Consider the following 17,053-nt stretch of genomic DNA (forward strand, 5'->3'; position numbering starts at 1 on the left):
GCTGCCTTAAGATATTTCAGACTGTTCTAAAACATACAGGCTTATTTAGATTTTTTACTTTAAGAAACTAGCCAAAGAAAATTGTATTAATAATATAAAGGGTTGCAGAAGACTCTAGAAAGATCAGCACAAAGGAAACATAAGAAGCATCAGTATTATGGAAATATAATTATGCTGAATGCTCCTTATTTGCTTCATGAGCATTGTGACTAGGTGTGATAGAGTAAAAAGCATTTGTGAGTCTCTAATGTGAGTGAGGTGGGTAGTTCACCACCGGGAAATGCATTCATTATAGAAATTATTTGCATAAGGTAAGTACAGAATAACGTGCTGCTGACTACTATAGTCAGCCAAAATAGAACCTCAGGTCATAAAACAAGAACAAAAACCAATTCTATCTTTTTACATTACTTCTTTCTATCAGTCTAAGCCTGGAGATCACACAGTGACTTCTGTCTTTGGAAGAGCCCCATAGTCTGTGCAAATGCAACCTGATAAAAATTAGTTAATTTATTTCTCAAGGCATGCCAAAGAATAATAGGATAGGATCAGGACTAGCAGAGTTTGAGCCTGTTCTCCACACTTAGCAGACAGGGATATCTAAATTTCAAACTAGATAAATGCAGCGAGAGGATCCTGCCAACAATTTGAATACAGTAGCTGGCAGGATAATGGAAAGAACCACCAGCAGTGACAGAGAATAATGCTTGCTTGGGATAGCTGTAATAGCTAGTCTTGGCCAGATCAGAGCAGAATACCAGTTGCATAGTAAATATGCTTTTAATTGTACCTCATCACAAAATATCAAAAACATTGGCAAGGTCTTCTTCCTCCCTATTGAATTGTGTATTTATGAACAACTTAAACTACAGCGGTATGATTGCCCTTTCCTTTCTTGCCTCCTCCACATCTTATCAAAATGTGAATTAGATTATTAGAGGGATGCAAATTAGTGGTCAGGAGGTCGCTGGATTCCTCACACACAGCATTGCATCTTGTGTGCAAATGTGTGCAACGCTGTGTTTCACGTCTGGGATGCTCACAGTGAGTGAAGAACAATGTTGAAATGAATATGCTGCTCCACATTTCTCTAGGGATTCTCTTTTCTCCAGCCAATGGCTCAATGCCCTTTCCTACACAGCAGCCTGAAGTGCTAATTCTTCCTCCTTTGGGCTTTGTTCCTGGAATAACACTGGCCAAGTCCTTCTTTCTTTGAAATAATTTCTGTGGCCCAGAATTGCTCACTGGCAATGCAATGGTATCTCCATGGCTAAGAAATCAAAACAACAATGGAAAATTTACTGCCCACCGATGTTTGCTAATAGGACTGTCATTGCAAATATGCCTTGTAGTATTCATACCCTTCAGGCTGCAAACACTGCAGGTGGTGGTGTTGTCGATGTTGATTTTTTGTTTTGTTTTGTTTAAGTTTATGCAAAGAACTCACGAGGAATAAAAATATATTTCTGCAGCCAGGAAAATACAGCAGCCTTCACATTCACTTTTCAACCTCATCCTTGTCTCATGACTATTTTGATAGTGTCATCATAGAGTACCAGATGCTATGATCGCAGTCACTGACAAAAGCACTGTAAATTTTCAGGTAATATTGCACACTGTGTGCACCCAGAGCAAAGAAACTTTTAAGTGGTGACCTTGTTTTAAAAACAACAAACAAACAAACAAACAAAAAGCAAAACCACCAACAACAAATCAGCAAGTCCCACATAAGCCAGACAGAATTTGTCAAATGCTTTCATTTTTTGAAATCTTACAATTTCACTTGGGTTGCTGCTGTGTATATACCTCTGCCCTTTAACACTTCGGTATGTATTGCTAGAAATCTTCACAGTATAGTCTTCAGCACAGAAATGAGAAACAAGAGATCATTCTGAACAGAAATATACTAATCCCGAGAACAACCTGTGGCAGTCTACCACAAAAAATCACTGCTCCAGAGAGGGGGAAAAAAGTTCTTCCATGTGCAAAGGAACTGAAGCATGTGCAGATGACTAAAAAAATGGAGTGAATCTTCATATGATAAAAGAGTAGAAAATAAGTTCTGGGTTTCTTTTTCAGCTTTTTTTTTTTTTTTTTTTTTTTTTTTTTCTTTCCTCTAGATATGTTCAGCCTTATTTTTTGCTGTACATCTTCACAAGATTTTTTTTGCATTGCTACCACCTAATGGTCATAATGTCTTGCCTTAACTCTAATGGTAGCAATTTTATCCCACTCGTACAGCTTTCAGACAGAAATCATACAATAGCTTTTGTCTTTTTATCAAAAAATAAAATAGTAGTAAAATACTAAAATTACTGTCAGACTTTCATCACCCAATTTTTTCTCTTTCCATGGTAAAGTCTTTCTTCCCTCAGTTTTCCTGAATTTCTAATGATGAAGAAGGTTATGATTAATTTGTAGATAGAGTAACCCTTTTCTAAATGCACACTACTCAATAAATGAACAAGCTGCTTACAGTAATTAAAGTAATGTCATCCTGTGCTCAAATTGCTTGTGCTAATAAGTCTAATTGGCAACAGCAAGCATTAACTGTGATTAGTCATATGCGTCTAATGTCATCACCAGTGCCTATAATTTTCTACATAGAGGGAATTTCACATCTGTTTTAAATCACTTGCCTGTTGTCTGCATTGGTGTTCTTTCCTATATTATTTTATCAAAGATGATTTTATCACAATAAATGATAGAAAAGTTTATTTTCTTTTTCAAAAATAAAGAACTGCACAGTAGAGAACATGACATCAGGTATTTCCAAATCACTCATTCTGAAATAAGTATTTGATTTCAGATAAATTTTAAAAAAAAAGGGTTTTCCTTCATTTGCATATAGTCTGATAACCCCATCTACAGGATGTAGATTATTTGCAACAGAACATTCATCTAATCAATTTAGACTACAAGCTGTATTTCACAGTAAAACAGATGACTCAAAGATCCATGTTGTATTTATTTTGGAAATTTGCAAGGAATTGTTATCAGGAAGACAAACTTTCCAGGCTTTTGCATCATTTTATTGTAGGCAAACTTTAACTGTAAGTAGAACAATAATTATTTTTTTGTGTCAATATAAGTGGACGGACAGTGTGTTATCAAGAATCTAGTGGATGAAAATGCAGCTTTGGAGACCAAGGTTTTCTATTTTCTTGCAATAGTCTTTTTCCTATCAGAACATTTACTTCTCACCTCAATTATCTACCAGCTAACCAAAAATTTGTAGTAGTGTTTTTCATAAGTTATACTTACTAGATCTCTATAATGCACATAGCTTTCTATGTTCTCTGTCCAAATGGGTACATTTTTTTAAAAAACACAAAGCTGCCCTCAAGTTCTACAGCTGACCTTTTCACGAGTACAGGAAATACTCTGGTAAATTTCCCAGTAATATGCTTGCTTTTATCTGACTCCTCCAGCTACTGATTTATGTTCAGCTGATGTATGACCTTATGCCTCACAGCTTCACTGACTATGTAAAAATGTAGAGCTTACATATTGTATCAGGATCAGTAAAGGACAACTCACCCCAACTTGCACACAGAAACGCATAGATAAACTAAAGGGAATATCTGGTCTTTGAACAGCTCTGGTGGTCCTTCTTGTTTTACAGCACTTCAACAAGCTTTTTCCCCTTCAGATTTCAGATATATTCCTATTATTCAAAAAGTTACCTATTTATTTTTTAATCCCATTTCAAATTATTATTAGGTCATGGCTATTGTTCGTCATTCTAAATTTTCTAAAGCTAAGTTTCAGATCTACTCATGAAAATCATAATTTTGGAGTTTGCCATATTACTCATTAATAATTATCAAAGTAATAAATTTTGACAATTTATTAAATCTATTAAATTAGTAAATTTCAATAATAATAACTTATATTACAATAATCACAAAAGAGCTTGTAAAAGATATAAAAAGTATTGTTCTTACTCATACTAAGGCATCAAATTCTGAATCAGATTCAATGTCTTAGATTATTTTTGTCCGTATGAACCAATAGTGTTTGTTTTTTAACCAGTAAAAAATCAAAGATCCGGTAGAAATTTGAAATCACATCTAGAACTGCAGGTGTTAACTTTCATTTTATCAGCTGACATCAGCTGATTTGACATCAACTTCATGACATGCTCAAAAGATCTGAGCGGCCTGACTGTGAGCTCAGAGGAGCGTTACATTAGCTCACTTTCACCTATGACTCAGTATGTCAGAAAATGTATTATTTTACTTTCAGATGGATATTTCTAAGAAGCCAGAATGGTCCAAATACCCTCTGCAGGTTTATTTTTTTGGTCAGCTTGGATAACTTGATAAATACCTAACACCTTTGCAATGGCAGCATTAATGTGTTTATAAGGGATGAGCTTCCTGTTTTCTTGATCGCATAAAATCAGCACTCCACCTCTAGGAACTCCAAATAAGCCCCAAGCTTTTGCCTGTGTATTTGTGAGATAAATATGTGGAGTTTTTGCTTGGTTGGTAAGTTGGTGTTGGTTTTGTTTTTTATATCCCAGCAGCACCACTAAAAAGTAGTTCATCTTCTCTAGTGTTTATGTTGAATTCAGATACTTGCAAACCCCTCCCAGATTGCACACACTTAAGTCTTCATTTAGGACTCCTACTCTTATGGATGTATGGGCTCGGATTTAGAGGAACGTTTACAGCTGAAGTACAAGATGATAAACACCAGTTTGTACTAGGGGAGTGGAAAACTACAAAGCTAAGGCCTGCTCTGGAGATTTTTTTAAAGAGACAAAGACAACAACAAGCCAGCATAGATTGTAGTAAGGAATAAAATCAGAAAATGTAGATAAATTTTATTTTTTGGCAAACACGGGAAATTTAAGTTAAATATACCTCACAAGTCCATGAGACAGCATTAAAAATGTGGTTTCACCCTGGAAAGTTAGTCCTAATAACTGAAATGGAGCATACTCTTAGAGGCGTGTTTCTGAAACCGGAACTGACATTCGTCTGAAGCACTTTGTTTATACAGTTCAACTTAGGATATTTACTAAGTCACAGGATAATTACTAAGTTCCTTAGCATTTTTCTTGTCTCTGCTTCTTTATGTTACCTTTCTCGGTTTGTATTTTTTGTCTGTCGCTTAACAGAGCTGCCTGTTGAGCTGCCTAAGAAAGAAATGGAACATACTGCTATCTATGTAACTGCTGTCCAAACTCAGAGATCACTTCAAATTTATTTATTTATTTATTTATTTATTTATTTAATTTTCTGACTAGTAAACAAGAAACTTAGACTTATGGATGTTGTCAGAATATGCAGGGATGAGATAAAGAAGGCCAACTTGGTATTAAATCTGGCATGTGATGTCAAGGACAGCATTAGGGCTTCTTCAAATACCTCAGCAGCAAAAGGGAGACCAGGGAAAACGCGGGCTCGATGCTGAATGGGGCGGGTGCCCCAGTAATGAAGGCAGAGAAGGCAGACTTACTGAAAGCTGTATTTGATCTGTCTTCACTGCTAAGATCAGGCCCCAGGAGTCTCGGACACTAGAGGAAGTCTGGGAAAGGAGGACTTTCCCTTGGTCGAGGAGGATCAGGTCAGACGTCATTTAGGTAAAATCAACATCCACAAATCCATGGGCCTTGATGGGATGCACCCATGAGTGCTGAGGGAGCTGGCAGATGTTACTGTTAGGCCACTCTCCATAATCTTTGTGAGGTCACAGAGAACAGGAGAGGTGTATGAGGATGGGAATAAAGTTGGTGTCACTCCGGTCTTCAAAAAGGGCAAGAAGGAGGACCCAGGAAACTATAGGCCAGGCAGCCTCACCTCCATCTGGCGTGTTTTTCATTTGTTTTGAGTTTCTCGCTGCTCTAGCTTATTAGTGAGAGGCAATAAACAATATTTATCTCCTTATGTTGAGTCTATTGCCCATGACAATAACTGCTGAGTGATCTCCCTGTCCTTATCTCAACCCTTGAGCCCTTATCATTGTATTTTCTCTCCCTTTCCCTTTAAGAAGGGGGAGGGAGAGAAGGTTGTGGTGGAGCTCACCTGCCCAGCTGAGTAAAACCACCGGCAGAGGGACTGATAGTTGGCTGGATGGCAGAGCTCAGAGGGTTGTGCTCAGCGGTGCAGTCTAGTTGAAGGCCTGCAGCGAGCGGTGTCCCTCAGGGATCAGTGCTGGGTCCAGCCTTGTTCAATTTACTCGTCAGTGACCTGGATGATGGCACAGAGCGCACCCTTGCTGATGACACAAAGCTGGGAGGAGTGGCTGATGCCACAGAGGGCTGTGTTGCCATTCAGAAGGAGGCTGACAGGCTGGAGGGCTGGGCCGAGAGGAACCTCAGGAAGTTCAACAAAGGCAAGTGCAGGGTCCTGCAGCTGGGGAGGAAAAACCCCAAGCGCCAGGACAGGCTGGAGGGTGACCTGCTGGAGGGCAGCTCTGTGGAGAATGACGTGGGAGTACTGGTGGGCAGCAGGTTCAATATGAACCAGCACTGTGCCCTTGTGGCCAAGAAGGCCAGCGATATCTTGGGGTGTATTAGGAATAGTGCTGCCAGCAGGTTGAGGGAGATGATCCTCCCCTCTACTCAGCCCTGCCGAGGCTACACCTGGAGCATTGCGTCCAGTTCTGGGTTCCCCAGCACAAAAGGGACATGGAGCTAGTGGAGTGAACCCAGTGAAGGCGCTATTAAAATGATTAAGGGACTGGAGCAGCTCTCCTGTGAAGAAAGGCTGAGAGAGCTGGTGGGCCTGTTCAGCTTGGAGAAGACCGAGAGATCTTACCAATATGTTTAACTATCTGAAGGGAGGGTGTCAAGAGGATGAGGCCAGACGCTTTTCAGTGGAGCCCAGCAACAGGACAAGAGGCAATGGGTTCAAACTGAACCGTGGAAAGTTCCAGCTAGATATGAGAAAACACTCTGTTACTGTGAGGGTGGCAGAGCACTGGAACAGGTTGCCCACAGAAGCTGTGGAGCTTCCTTCTCTGGACGTATTCAAAACCATCTTGGATGTGATCCTGTGCAATGTGCTCTGGGTCACCCTGCTTGTCAGGGGAGGGGGGGTCTTTAGATATGTATAAAAATGGCTTTTATTATTTCAGTTACATCTAACTCCCTAATAGATAAAAGATATGCCACATCAGAATTTTAGATCTATTATCAATTACAAACTAGATTACTACAATTTTGTTTTGTTTTGTTTTGTTTTGTTTTGTAGTTGCTAGTAGTAAAGCATGTTTTCTAGAACTATTTAAAGCAGCAATTAATATAGTTAATGTTCTTTATATACAATCAGAGGCAAATTACTGGGCTCATAAAGCAGTAGGAATGAAGTGAAATTCCACATCCTTTGGTGTACAGATTCACAGAAGAGGTCTCTTCAAGCTTTAGACATGCATGCTTTTACTTATCAGCTTTCACCTCTATTTAGCTTCTAACTTGTATGATAAAGGAACATTTACTTCACAAAAGCCTGCAGCATCCTGAACATGTCATTTTTGTAATTCTTACAACACATCACTGTATCTTTGTGCAGTGTCCTGAATCTTAGTTTTGTGCTATCTTCTATGAGACATCCAGCAAAAGAGCATGCCAAATACAACGTTGCCAGGATTCTTAATGCACTGAAAGCCAGAGCTACTTTTACTATAAAAATAATTAAAAGCTGGAATCATATATCTGTCACTCTGGCTGTAATTTTCTCCTTTTGAGTATAGAAAAATAGTATCTCTAGCACTGTTCTCTTTTCTTAAGTTCTGCAAGCAATTATCCTGACAAAGCCCTTAGACAAAAGGGACACAAGTCTCTTTTACACTGAGCCGTATTTAGGCAGTATTGACACAGACAGACAGTGCTGCCCCCCTCCTTTATGTCTTGCAGGAAGAAGTTTGTTTCAGGTACTCTACCAACTATTTACTGCAGTGTTTTATCAGTTTCATCTGCAGCCACTAATGAAGCTGCTTACAGCAAGAAGGTAATGAGCAGCCCTTGCTCATATGTTCAGTAAGCTTAAGACCTAGTAAGGCTGTCAGCTGAGTAGTAATCATTAATTACTCCCTTTATATCTCTTGAACAGAAAATTTGTAGCCAATAGAAAAGCCTATGTTTATTTTTGAGCTTCTAAACATTCTCCGGTTAGTAGAACACATTAGTGCACTACATTGGTTAACAAAAATCATTCTTGCCCCATTACACTTAACAGTCAACCCCACCAACAGAAGAGGATGAGGGTTTTATTATTACTATTATTGTTGTTGTTGTTTTTGTTCTTGATCCATGCAAAACAGAAAGCTGTAGGAGGAACGTCGCACTTCCATGGGAAAGTACCTTAGACTACACCAAGACTGAAGTGAAATTCCTCAGAGACTACTTTGATCAAAAAAGTTCCTGTCTAAAAAGAGTGAAAGGTCACAGTACTCAAGCAGAGAAATACTAGTTCCAATGAAAACTGGAGTAAATGGTACAGAGACCATATGAAGTCCTACAGCTAAGACCTTTGGTATACCTTGCCAATATATAGTTGCATGTTATGACAGTCTCCAAAACAATCCTAAAAATTAACTATTTTTGGTCTCAAACATGCCACACCATCAGAGCCTGCATCCTTCAAGTTTAAACAAAGACTAAATGTGCAGTCTTTGTAAAAAGTCTAGAGAGAAACATTAGTTTCTTAAGATAGTATATGCAAATATAAAACTAAGAATTATTTTTTTGTTTTGTTTTGTCTAGCAACAAAAATATTTGAGTTTCTGAATTTTTACATTCCAGAGGGTCAAATCTCAGTACAAAGTACACATCCCACAGCATACAGTTCTGTATTCATGTTAGCAACTTAGAGGATTCAATTACTGTATGCTTTCTTCTTCTAATGCAACTCTAGTCATGCCCTAATTTCATCTTTTTCCCCCATAAATAACAAGACACAGCTATTAAGGCCATTGCCTATTTAAAAAAAAATATTCTCTCAGGAGTGCAGGGCCATCCTCAGGTTCTTGTTTGCAGCACTCCATTATCTTGCAGCCAGTTAGCCATGCAGAAAGATTTAATATTTTCTCTCTAGTTCAATTAAATGTTGCAATGACCAAAAAGAGAAGAAGAGATTGCCTGATCCTAAGAATTACAAGCCCACTTCCCCTCCCTCAAAACTTGTTAACTTTGTACACTTCTCTGCTTACTTCCTTCAAGCCAGTATTTGGGAATTGCAATAGAGAGGGACCTTCCTTTTTCCTGTTGTCTTCCTCTAACCTTTTGGTTACACTGCACATTTGTGAATATAAATAATTTCTAGCTCCTAGTAAATGTTCCGGTGTCACTGGGAGATCTAAATTCCATATGACCTTGTCACACTACCCCAACACTACTTTCCTCATTCTTCTCCACAGGCTTGGCACAAGAGTGTATTTTGGAAGTAGCTGCTTCTCCTTTTGATGAAAGAACTGCTAACCTAGTCACTTAGAAAAGGCAGTTTATAGTCCATACTTTCTCATGCCACAGAAAAAAAGATGTAGCGCATAGCTCAAATGAGAGCACCAAGCACCCTCATATGCAAATGTGACCATTAACTTTCACCTAAATTTTACAGTCAAAGCTTCTGTATTGTACTTGGAGATTCCCACTAGGTGGGCCTTACCACATGAAGGTTTCCTTCAATGCTGAGTTATCTGCGAAGACTTTTCTGAGTAACCTGCTCAGCTCTGATACGAGGAGGGGTAGAAGCGGAAAACGCACGTATGTTTATGCATGAATAGTTTGCAACCACTGTTCTCCGGACTTAATATAAATTCAAGGGCAATTTGTTCCTCCAGCACAGAGCAAGGAAGCTCCTAATTAACAGTAGGTAACAACTCATGTGAGCTTATTTTCTTTGGGCTGCATTAAACCCGCACCAGAACACTCCTTTGATGAGCTGGAAATTTACTCCACCACATCAGAGACCCGACCTTTCTCATGCAGAGTGTTAAGGCAGTTTACAACCATGGCTTGAAAAGCTAAAGGGAACGAAGTGTGCAGCTTTTTTTTTTTTAAAAAAAAAAAACTTGCTGGCACTGGGTAAAATACTGAGACAATCACACAAGCCTGAATAAATGAGTAAGTTGAATCTCATGAAACAAGACAAAATCTACTCAATGGCTAAGCAAGATTTGTTTCTTATTGTGGATGACTGTATGTCACATACAAAGTAAACAATCATGATCTAAATTAAAGTCTTCAGAATTCATGTTTTGAGATGCAAAGAATACATCACAGGAAAGCACTCACAACCACTCAGATCCAGAATGAGAAGGGAGAACATAGGTGATCTAGAAGCAATCTGAACATAAGGAACAACTTAAACTGACTCAATTCCATCATATATAAGGTATAAATAAAGAGGCAATATTTCCGATTCCACTTAGGATAGTGTTTTTTCCTCCTTTTACAGAGAACTAATCAGTTTGAAACAATATGCAAGGACAAATGCCACTGAAACTGGCTGAGAAAATGCAAGACAGAAAGCAGTAAGGGCAATGCCATTATACTTTTTTTAATTATTTATTATTTCTGTATGCAATGTAATGTTTAGGCACGTTGTTTGGGACGCTTTCTAAAATAAATCATTGGCCATTGTTTAGAGTATCCTTTTGGCTTTAAATACTGGTCAGGAAAACAAATGATGTAAAAATAAATGAATATAACTATTAAGGAAATAAAAATGGATTTGCATCTAAAAGTGCAGGTGAAATACTTTAACCCTTTCACCAGACAATGTGGCAATATACAGTATATTGCTTCTGTTTGTTTGAGAAGGCTGTTGGAATTGTACAATGACATAGAAAATTATAAATTACACAGAATTAGTTTCCATAATCACTATATATATATACACAAACCAGCTGTGAAAAAAACTGGTTTAGAACATACAAATGAAAGCCTCACACAGATCAGTACAGTGAAAGTAACAATTAACATGCTCTGCTGCCAAAATTTGTATTAAAAGAACACTATATACTTTTAAAATGCATGTACTGTAATTACATTAGCAGCACGGGCATTTCATTTACTTGACTTGTCTAAGAGGATTATAGCGTTTTAAATACGCAGATTGTTCTGAAATGTTCCATTGTATAATGCTTGGTATTAAAGTAAATCTTGGTGAATGGGTTAAAAGGCAGGTGAACCACTTAAACACAACAAGCCATGTGCACTTCAAATATTCTAGTGTTTCACCTGTAAGGTATTGTTTCAAGCAAACAAGACTTAACAGAACATATGGCTTTACAGTAACATCAATTTGTCAACTAAGTTGTAGCAATAAATACTTAAAATCTCTACCAATAGACTTACATTTTTGATCTGTTTTAAACAATACAGAAAACAATTACCAATTAAAAAACCTGTTGTAAAATGTTGAACACCAAAAATTCTCATTTAAATCACTTTCGTAAGCTAAAACAACCAAAATAACATTTATAGGGCATTTCAGTTCTACAATTCTTCGCCAACCTGGAAGAAACATGAATTGTTTTATTTTTTTTTTTGGTTTTGTTTTTTTTTCCTTTTTCTTTTTACAAGGTGAAAAATGTATGAAAAACTGCTAAATACTTTGGTCACACTAATTGTCAAATAGTTATGTCTCAAATACATTAGATTTGTGTATTCACTTTTTTTATAAAACTATTCTTACAGCCATTTTTAACTATAGTAACACTACTGTCATCATTACATGGGTAGCAGGATCTTATTTCACAGGCCACCCATTATTTAGAACAATACAATATAAACATACGCAAAAATTATTGGTATTTCTCAATGTGCAATATTTTTACACTTATGAATTTCTGTACAATGTCTTAAAATCTAGAATATAAATGTTGCTGGTCCTGATCCCTTGCGAAATTAGTGCAGCAGTGACTGGCTTCAACAGGCTCTAGATGAAATCCTCAAGAAATGCTCAAACACCTGGGTATCAGTTCATTTCTTCAGCCAAGGCAGTAGACATCACGTATCATACAGGGCCATTAACAGACGTCTCTCCTAAAAGGGTGCGTTGATCAGTCCTAAGAGGCCAAAAGAGGATGTCAGCATCCAAGAAACAGGAAGCATCCCAAGTATGTTCTCCCCTCCCACATACCCAGATTGCAGACAACACTAAATTAACTAAACTAGGAGGAGCTGTTGACTCTCTCAATAGTAGAGGCCTTGTGGAGAGATCTTGACAGACTAGAGGGCTGGGAAATTACCAACCACATGAAGTTTACCAAGAGCAAGCACTGGATTCTGCATGTGGGACAGACAGGGCAATCTTGGATGTATGTACAGACTGCACAGGGGGACAAGAGGCTGAAGAGCAGTGCAACAGAAAGGCATGTGGAAGTTCTGGGCAACAGCAAGTTGAGTATGAGTCAACAGTGTGCCCTGTCAAACAAAAGGGCCAGCTCTATCTGGTGTACATTAAGCACAGCATTGCTAACCAGTCGAGGGAAGTGATTTTCCCACTGTGCTCCCTGCCTCACCTCTAGTACTGTGTGCAGTTTTGGGTGCTATAACGTAAGGATATAAAACTATTAGTGTGTCCAAAGGAAGGCAAAGATGGTGAAAATCTAGAGGGAAGTCATATGAGGAGCAACTGAGGTCACTGGGTTTGTTCAGCCTAGGGAAGAGGACACTGAGGGGTGCCCTGCAGCTTCCTCATGAGGGAGAGCAAAGGGACTGGCACTGAGCTCTGCTCTCTGGGGACTGTGACAGGACCGAGCAAATGGCATGGAGCTGGGGCAGGGGAGGGTCAGGCTGGATATGAGGAAAATGTTCTTCACAGAGTGTGGTCAGGCACTTCAACAGGCTCCTCAGAGAAGCGGTCACTGCACCATGGCCTGCTGGAGTTCAAGAGACATTTGGACAACACTCGTATGGTTTAATTTTTACGTGGTCCTGTGCAGAGCTAGGAGTTGGACTAGACAATCTGTGTGGGTCCCTTCCAATGTGAGACATCGTTCTCTTCAGACACAGCTGGTCACTAGTGAAAGCTGCACTATTTCTTCCAAAATACCTACTGATTTCTACAGTTCAGATTACAAGGTTCTAACATTCATCTCACAGTGATGCCAAGAAAATAATGTTTTCTTGTAAGTATAATAAAACTCTTCGGAGTGGAATTCCAGAGAGTTCAAAAGAGGGAACGGAACACAAGCTAGTGACGTGCTCATCCCAATCATTTTCTGAAATCCAACACATCTGGAATCCTTATTGTCTAATTAGGCACAGTACTTAGTTAACTCAGCACACCAGTGAAATGAGATTGATCTTTATTGACCTAAAAAACAAATCTCTACAGATGCTGTTCTCTCTTTGAGAGAATCAATCACTGATAAAAAGCACTCGGACTTCTCCACATCTTACTCTGTGAGACAACAGATGACATCAGGAGTACTTAAGCTTGCATTTGAAAACAAGAAAAGACATAACAGGTAAAAACAAGAGTTTTTTTTTTTAATAACTGCTTTAGTGACTAATGTAATCTATAAACTGATGTTTCACAAATATTCTGAGTTTCAGTCCATTAGCACGAGAGGTTCAGAAAGTATGGGGAAGATAAAGAACAAACCTGAAAAAGTAAAAATTGTAATAGTATATACAGTTCTAGGTAAGAAGTTAGTGTAAACATGTGGGTTCAATTACTCTGGATTAACACAAAGGAAGAGATCAAATCAGTGCACAAGAACATCAAGAGTTGCAAACAACAAAAGCAAAAAACTCTCAACTTCCATTAAGTGCAAGTCTGTTGAATACATTTGAAGATTCCTTTAGAGAATATAAATACCATTTGGAACTACACAAGAAAAGTTACCTGTAACTCCTGTTCTCTGATGGTGTACATCACAGAGAAGCCACTCTTGGGTCCGTGCTCTACATGCACATGACCAGCAGGAGTCCCCCTAGCTAAGTCTTTGGCTGTTAAGCACTAAAAACACTTTTTAAAAAAAAATATGTACACATTAGATAAAGAGAGAGACAGCACTAGACAAAGTTAAACACTTTAGATAAACCTGGAAGGTAACAAACAAGTGCTGCATGGACAGGAGTTCTGACAGTTCAAAGAGCAGTAAATTATTTACTGATTGGAAAAAATCCATGACATAACAGGGCTCCTAGCAGACATTGATATTGCTGGCCACCAGCCAAAGACCTACCTAGGTGACTCCTCCCACTAGTCATACATGCATGGAGCCCCAAAAGCACAATTAAATTTATCTAGACACTTGTTCTGCACTTATACGAGGATCTGCTGTGACAGCCACCTTTAGAGAAAGTACTGAGCTTCACTGCATCCAGCCAGATTGTAGGAAAGGAGTTCCTTAAGATTTCCCGTAATCAAAAGCAATCCAAGGAACTGCTAGCTCTGAGAGCCCTCTGTTGGTTTAGAGAAGCATCTTTACTCAGAAGGCAGTCACCTAGTATTCACATGCTGGCTACGAAAGACTTGAGTTTCCAGGATTCCCATTTTGACTAAGTATACAGGTTTTTCCAATTAGAATTAATTTATTGATTAAAGTTCATTGAATATATGCAGAGTAGAAAGTTCTGGCTTACAGAAAAAGGTAGCAGTGTTCTAGCGTAACATCTAGTACCAGAGGTAAAACATATTAGCTCATAAACATGTCCCAAAAAGACAGTATCTAAACTTGATTAAATAGGCTTGCACCCTTCTTAGTTTGCAAAAAGTATAGTCAAAATATGTAGTAGAGCTTTGTTGTATTATATGTAGAGCTATATTTTAAATCTTTGCTTACAAAACCTTTCAATTTTTTCCTGACTAGAAAACTAAGAGTATAATATAGCACCTGCAGTCTTAAAAATAATTACTGTCCACAAGATTTGTGAGAAATAATGTTTCTCTAATAACAATTCAAAACCTATACAAGAAAAAACTGCTTTTGAACTATTATAACTATCAAAATACATGTTCATGTATTTATAGATTCAGAATCATTTCTCTGTTTATAATGCAAGGAAAAGTAGCCCCTGGAATTGCTTTTAATTAAGCAAAATGCTCCCTCCTCTCAGAATAATGCTCTGGGCACCCCTAAACTAATAAGTGTCAGCATACCAACCCTTGTCCTCAATACCAATATTCTAGCTTGTGGCATTCTGACACCCTGAAGTGCAACAAGCCATTAGCTCTCATAGGGAGCCAGTGAACTCTTGCCTAGAGATTAGTTGCGAAGTACTACTTGAGTCTATGTGAAACTAAGAAATAGGAAACGAGGCTCTCCCCACCTTGTGCTGAGCTGTGTAGATGGTGTGGACTGGCTGAATGACAACACTTCTGCCTTCAGCAGGTCAAATCTAGCCATTTGTGCTGGTGAGAATTTTGCGAGGAACAAGGCTAGAACAGTGCAAAACCATCCTTGCCTCCAAACAGCAGGAGATGGAAGGTACCTCTTACCAGATACTGCTCTGATGTTAAATTCCAGAGCAGGGTTTTCACTGAATGCGTTTAGGAGTGGAATTCTTCTCACCTGCTTTATGCTCCTCAACTCATTTAGCTTTTAAGACCAAGTGGAATCCCGTCCCAACTTAAGCCAGATATGAAACATTTGCATTAGGTATTTCTAGTATTTGGTAATTGATCTCACTATGTAAATTTAATTTTGATAAAACCATACTAATATTTGAGTTATGTTTCATACCACTGTAACTTGTAAGGCGAAAAACCACACCAGAACAAGTATTTCAACAGGAAAAGGAACAGGAGAAACATCTTCAGATGCCTTTTTTTGGAGAAAGCAGTCCTACCTGATGATCTAATACAAAAGTTTATGCAAGAGCTTTCTCTGTTTGACAGTTGTCACCTCAGAATTGTCTCTTGAATGACTATTCTGTGAGACTGCATGCACTATTAGTCAAGAAAAGTGTCATCACTTCTTTCCTCCAGTACATATGCTGAGCAATCCAGGCTGCTCTGTATTTCCAGAGAACTTTATTTGAAACAAATTATTTACATACTTTGAAAAGTTATCTCCAAATCTACAAGTATTCAGTTTAATGCCTGATAAAGACACGGGTGCAAACAGAAATTGATTCAAAAATAGAAGCAATTATTTGACTAGATCACAACCAAACAAGCATGACTTAAGGCAGCATTTCCTTTCCACGTAGCTGCACTGATAGACTGCCCCCAGCTGTCCTGCAGTATAAAATACAGAATCAAAAATGGAACAGTTTTCTAATTTTGAAGCATACTTTTGTACCTTTTCAGGACAAACTTATTCCCCCCCCCTTTTTTCCAGTTTTTGTATCAAATTAGTACAATGAATCGATACATATCGCAAAACAGAAAGGGAATATTTACAATACCCTGAAAGGCAAATAGGTTTCAACTCAAGAGTCAGAGTAAGGACAGACAGTATAGCTTGTAAGAATCTTACAAACAGATGCAAGCACATGTTTAGATTGAAGTAAACTCAGAGCTGATAACTAACAGGAATTCAGTGGTCTCTTTAGATCAGTCCTATTATAAAAATATACAAGCTGCTACTTATGTGATTGAAAATATCTCTGAGTGCAGTTACCTCTGTTCTGGACTGCTGTTAGTGGGCTGCAAAGCTGAAGTAGCTTCTTCCACAACCTCTGCATTCTCCTCTACCACATATTTACATGAAGCATCCTGCGAGGTAGACAATTTTCCTTCCTCACTAAGTAAAAGGAAACAAGATATTTAATTTTTAAGTTTACTTACAAAAAATTTCAGGCAACAGTAGAAAATTGGGAAAAGGGTTCGTATTTCACATGCAAATGGATTTTAAATTATGACTGAAACATGAAGATCAAACATGATTCTGGACTTCACAAACACCTAATAATGCACTGGTGTTTAAAACCATTGGAAATCGACTGGATAAGAAGGCAGGAAATACAATGATTACAAATATGATCAGAAAGGAAATAAGGAATGTGCGTGAAGCCTGAAGTGGTAGCAATCACAGTTACAATCCTTTACTATACATACCGATAGGATTTCAACACTCTGAAGCCAGAAGTATGCAAAAATAGAAGGAAGAAAGTATAAAAAAAATTCAAGATTCCCTT

At 38.2% G+C, this 17,053-nt stretch overlaps 1 protein-coding gene across 13 annotated transcripts in view; it reads right to left on the bottom strand.

The window, feature by feature from the left end:
- Positions 1 to 10,500: 10,500 nt before the first annotated feature.
- The window catches only part of PPP6R3 (protein phosphatase 6 regulatory subunit 3), a 58,532-nt gene continuing 51,979 nt past the window's right edge, over positions 10,501 to 17,053 (bottom strand). For 12 of the 13 annotated variants that reach the window (XR_014693594.1, XM_084521089.1, XM_084521087.1 and 9 more), the window contains 2 exons: positions 16,537 to 16,659; positions 10,501 to 12,024 (listed from right to left, as the gene is read on the bottom strand). Coding sequence is in view for 11 of the 13 variants with exons in the window: in XM_084521089.1 (XP_084377215.1) it covers positions 11,973 to 12,024; positions 16,537 to 16,659 (175 nt within the window). In the remaining 2 variants the exon portion in view is untranslated. Of the gene's footprint in view, positions 12,025 to 13,811; positions 13,935 to 16,536; positions 16,660 to 17,053 lie in introns of all 13 variants that reach the window. The other variant, XR_014693593.1, reaches the window with a different exon arrangement.

The sequence above is a fragment of the Aythya ferina genome (genome assembly GCF_964211825.1).
Source record: "Aythya ferina genome assembly, chromosome: 5".
NCBI classification, from domain to species: domain Eukaryota; kingdom Metazoa; phylum Chordata; class Aves; order Anseriformes; family Anatidae; genus Aythya; species Aythya ferina.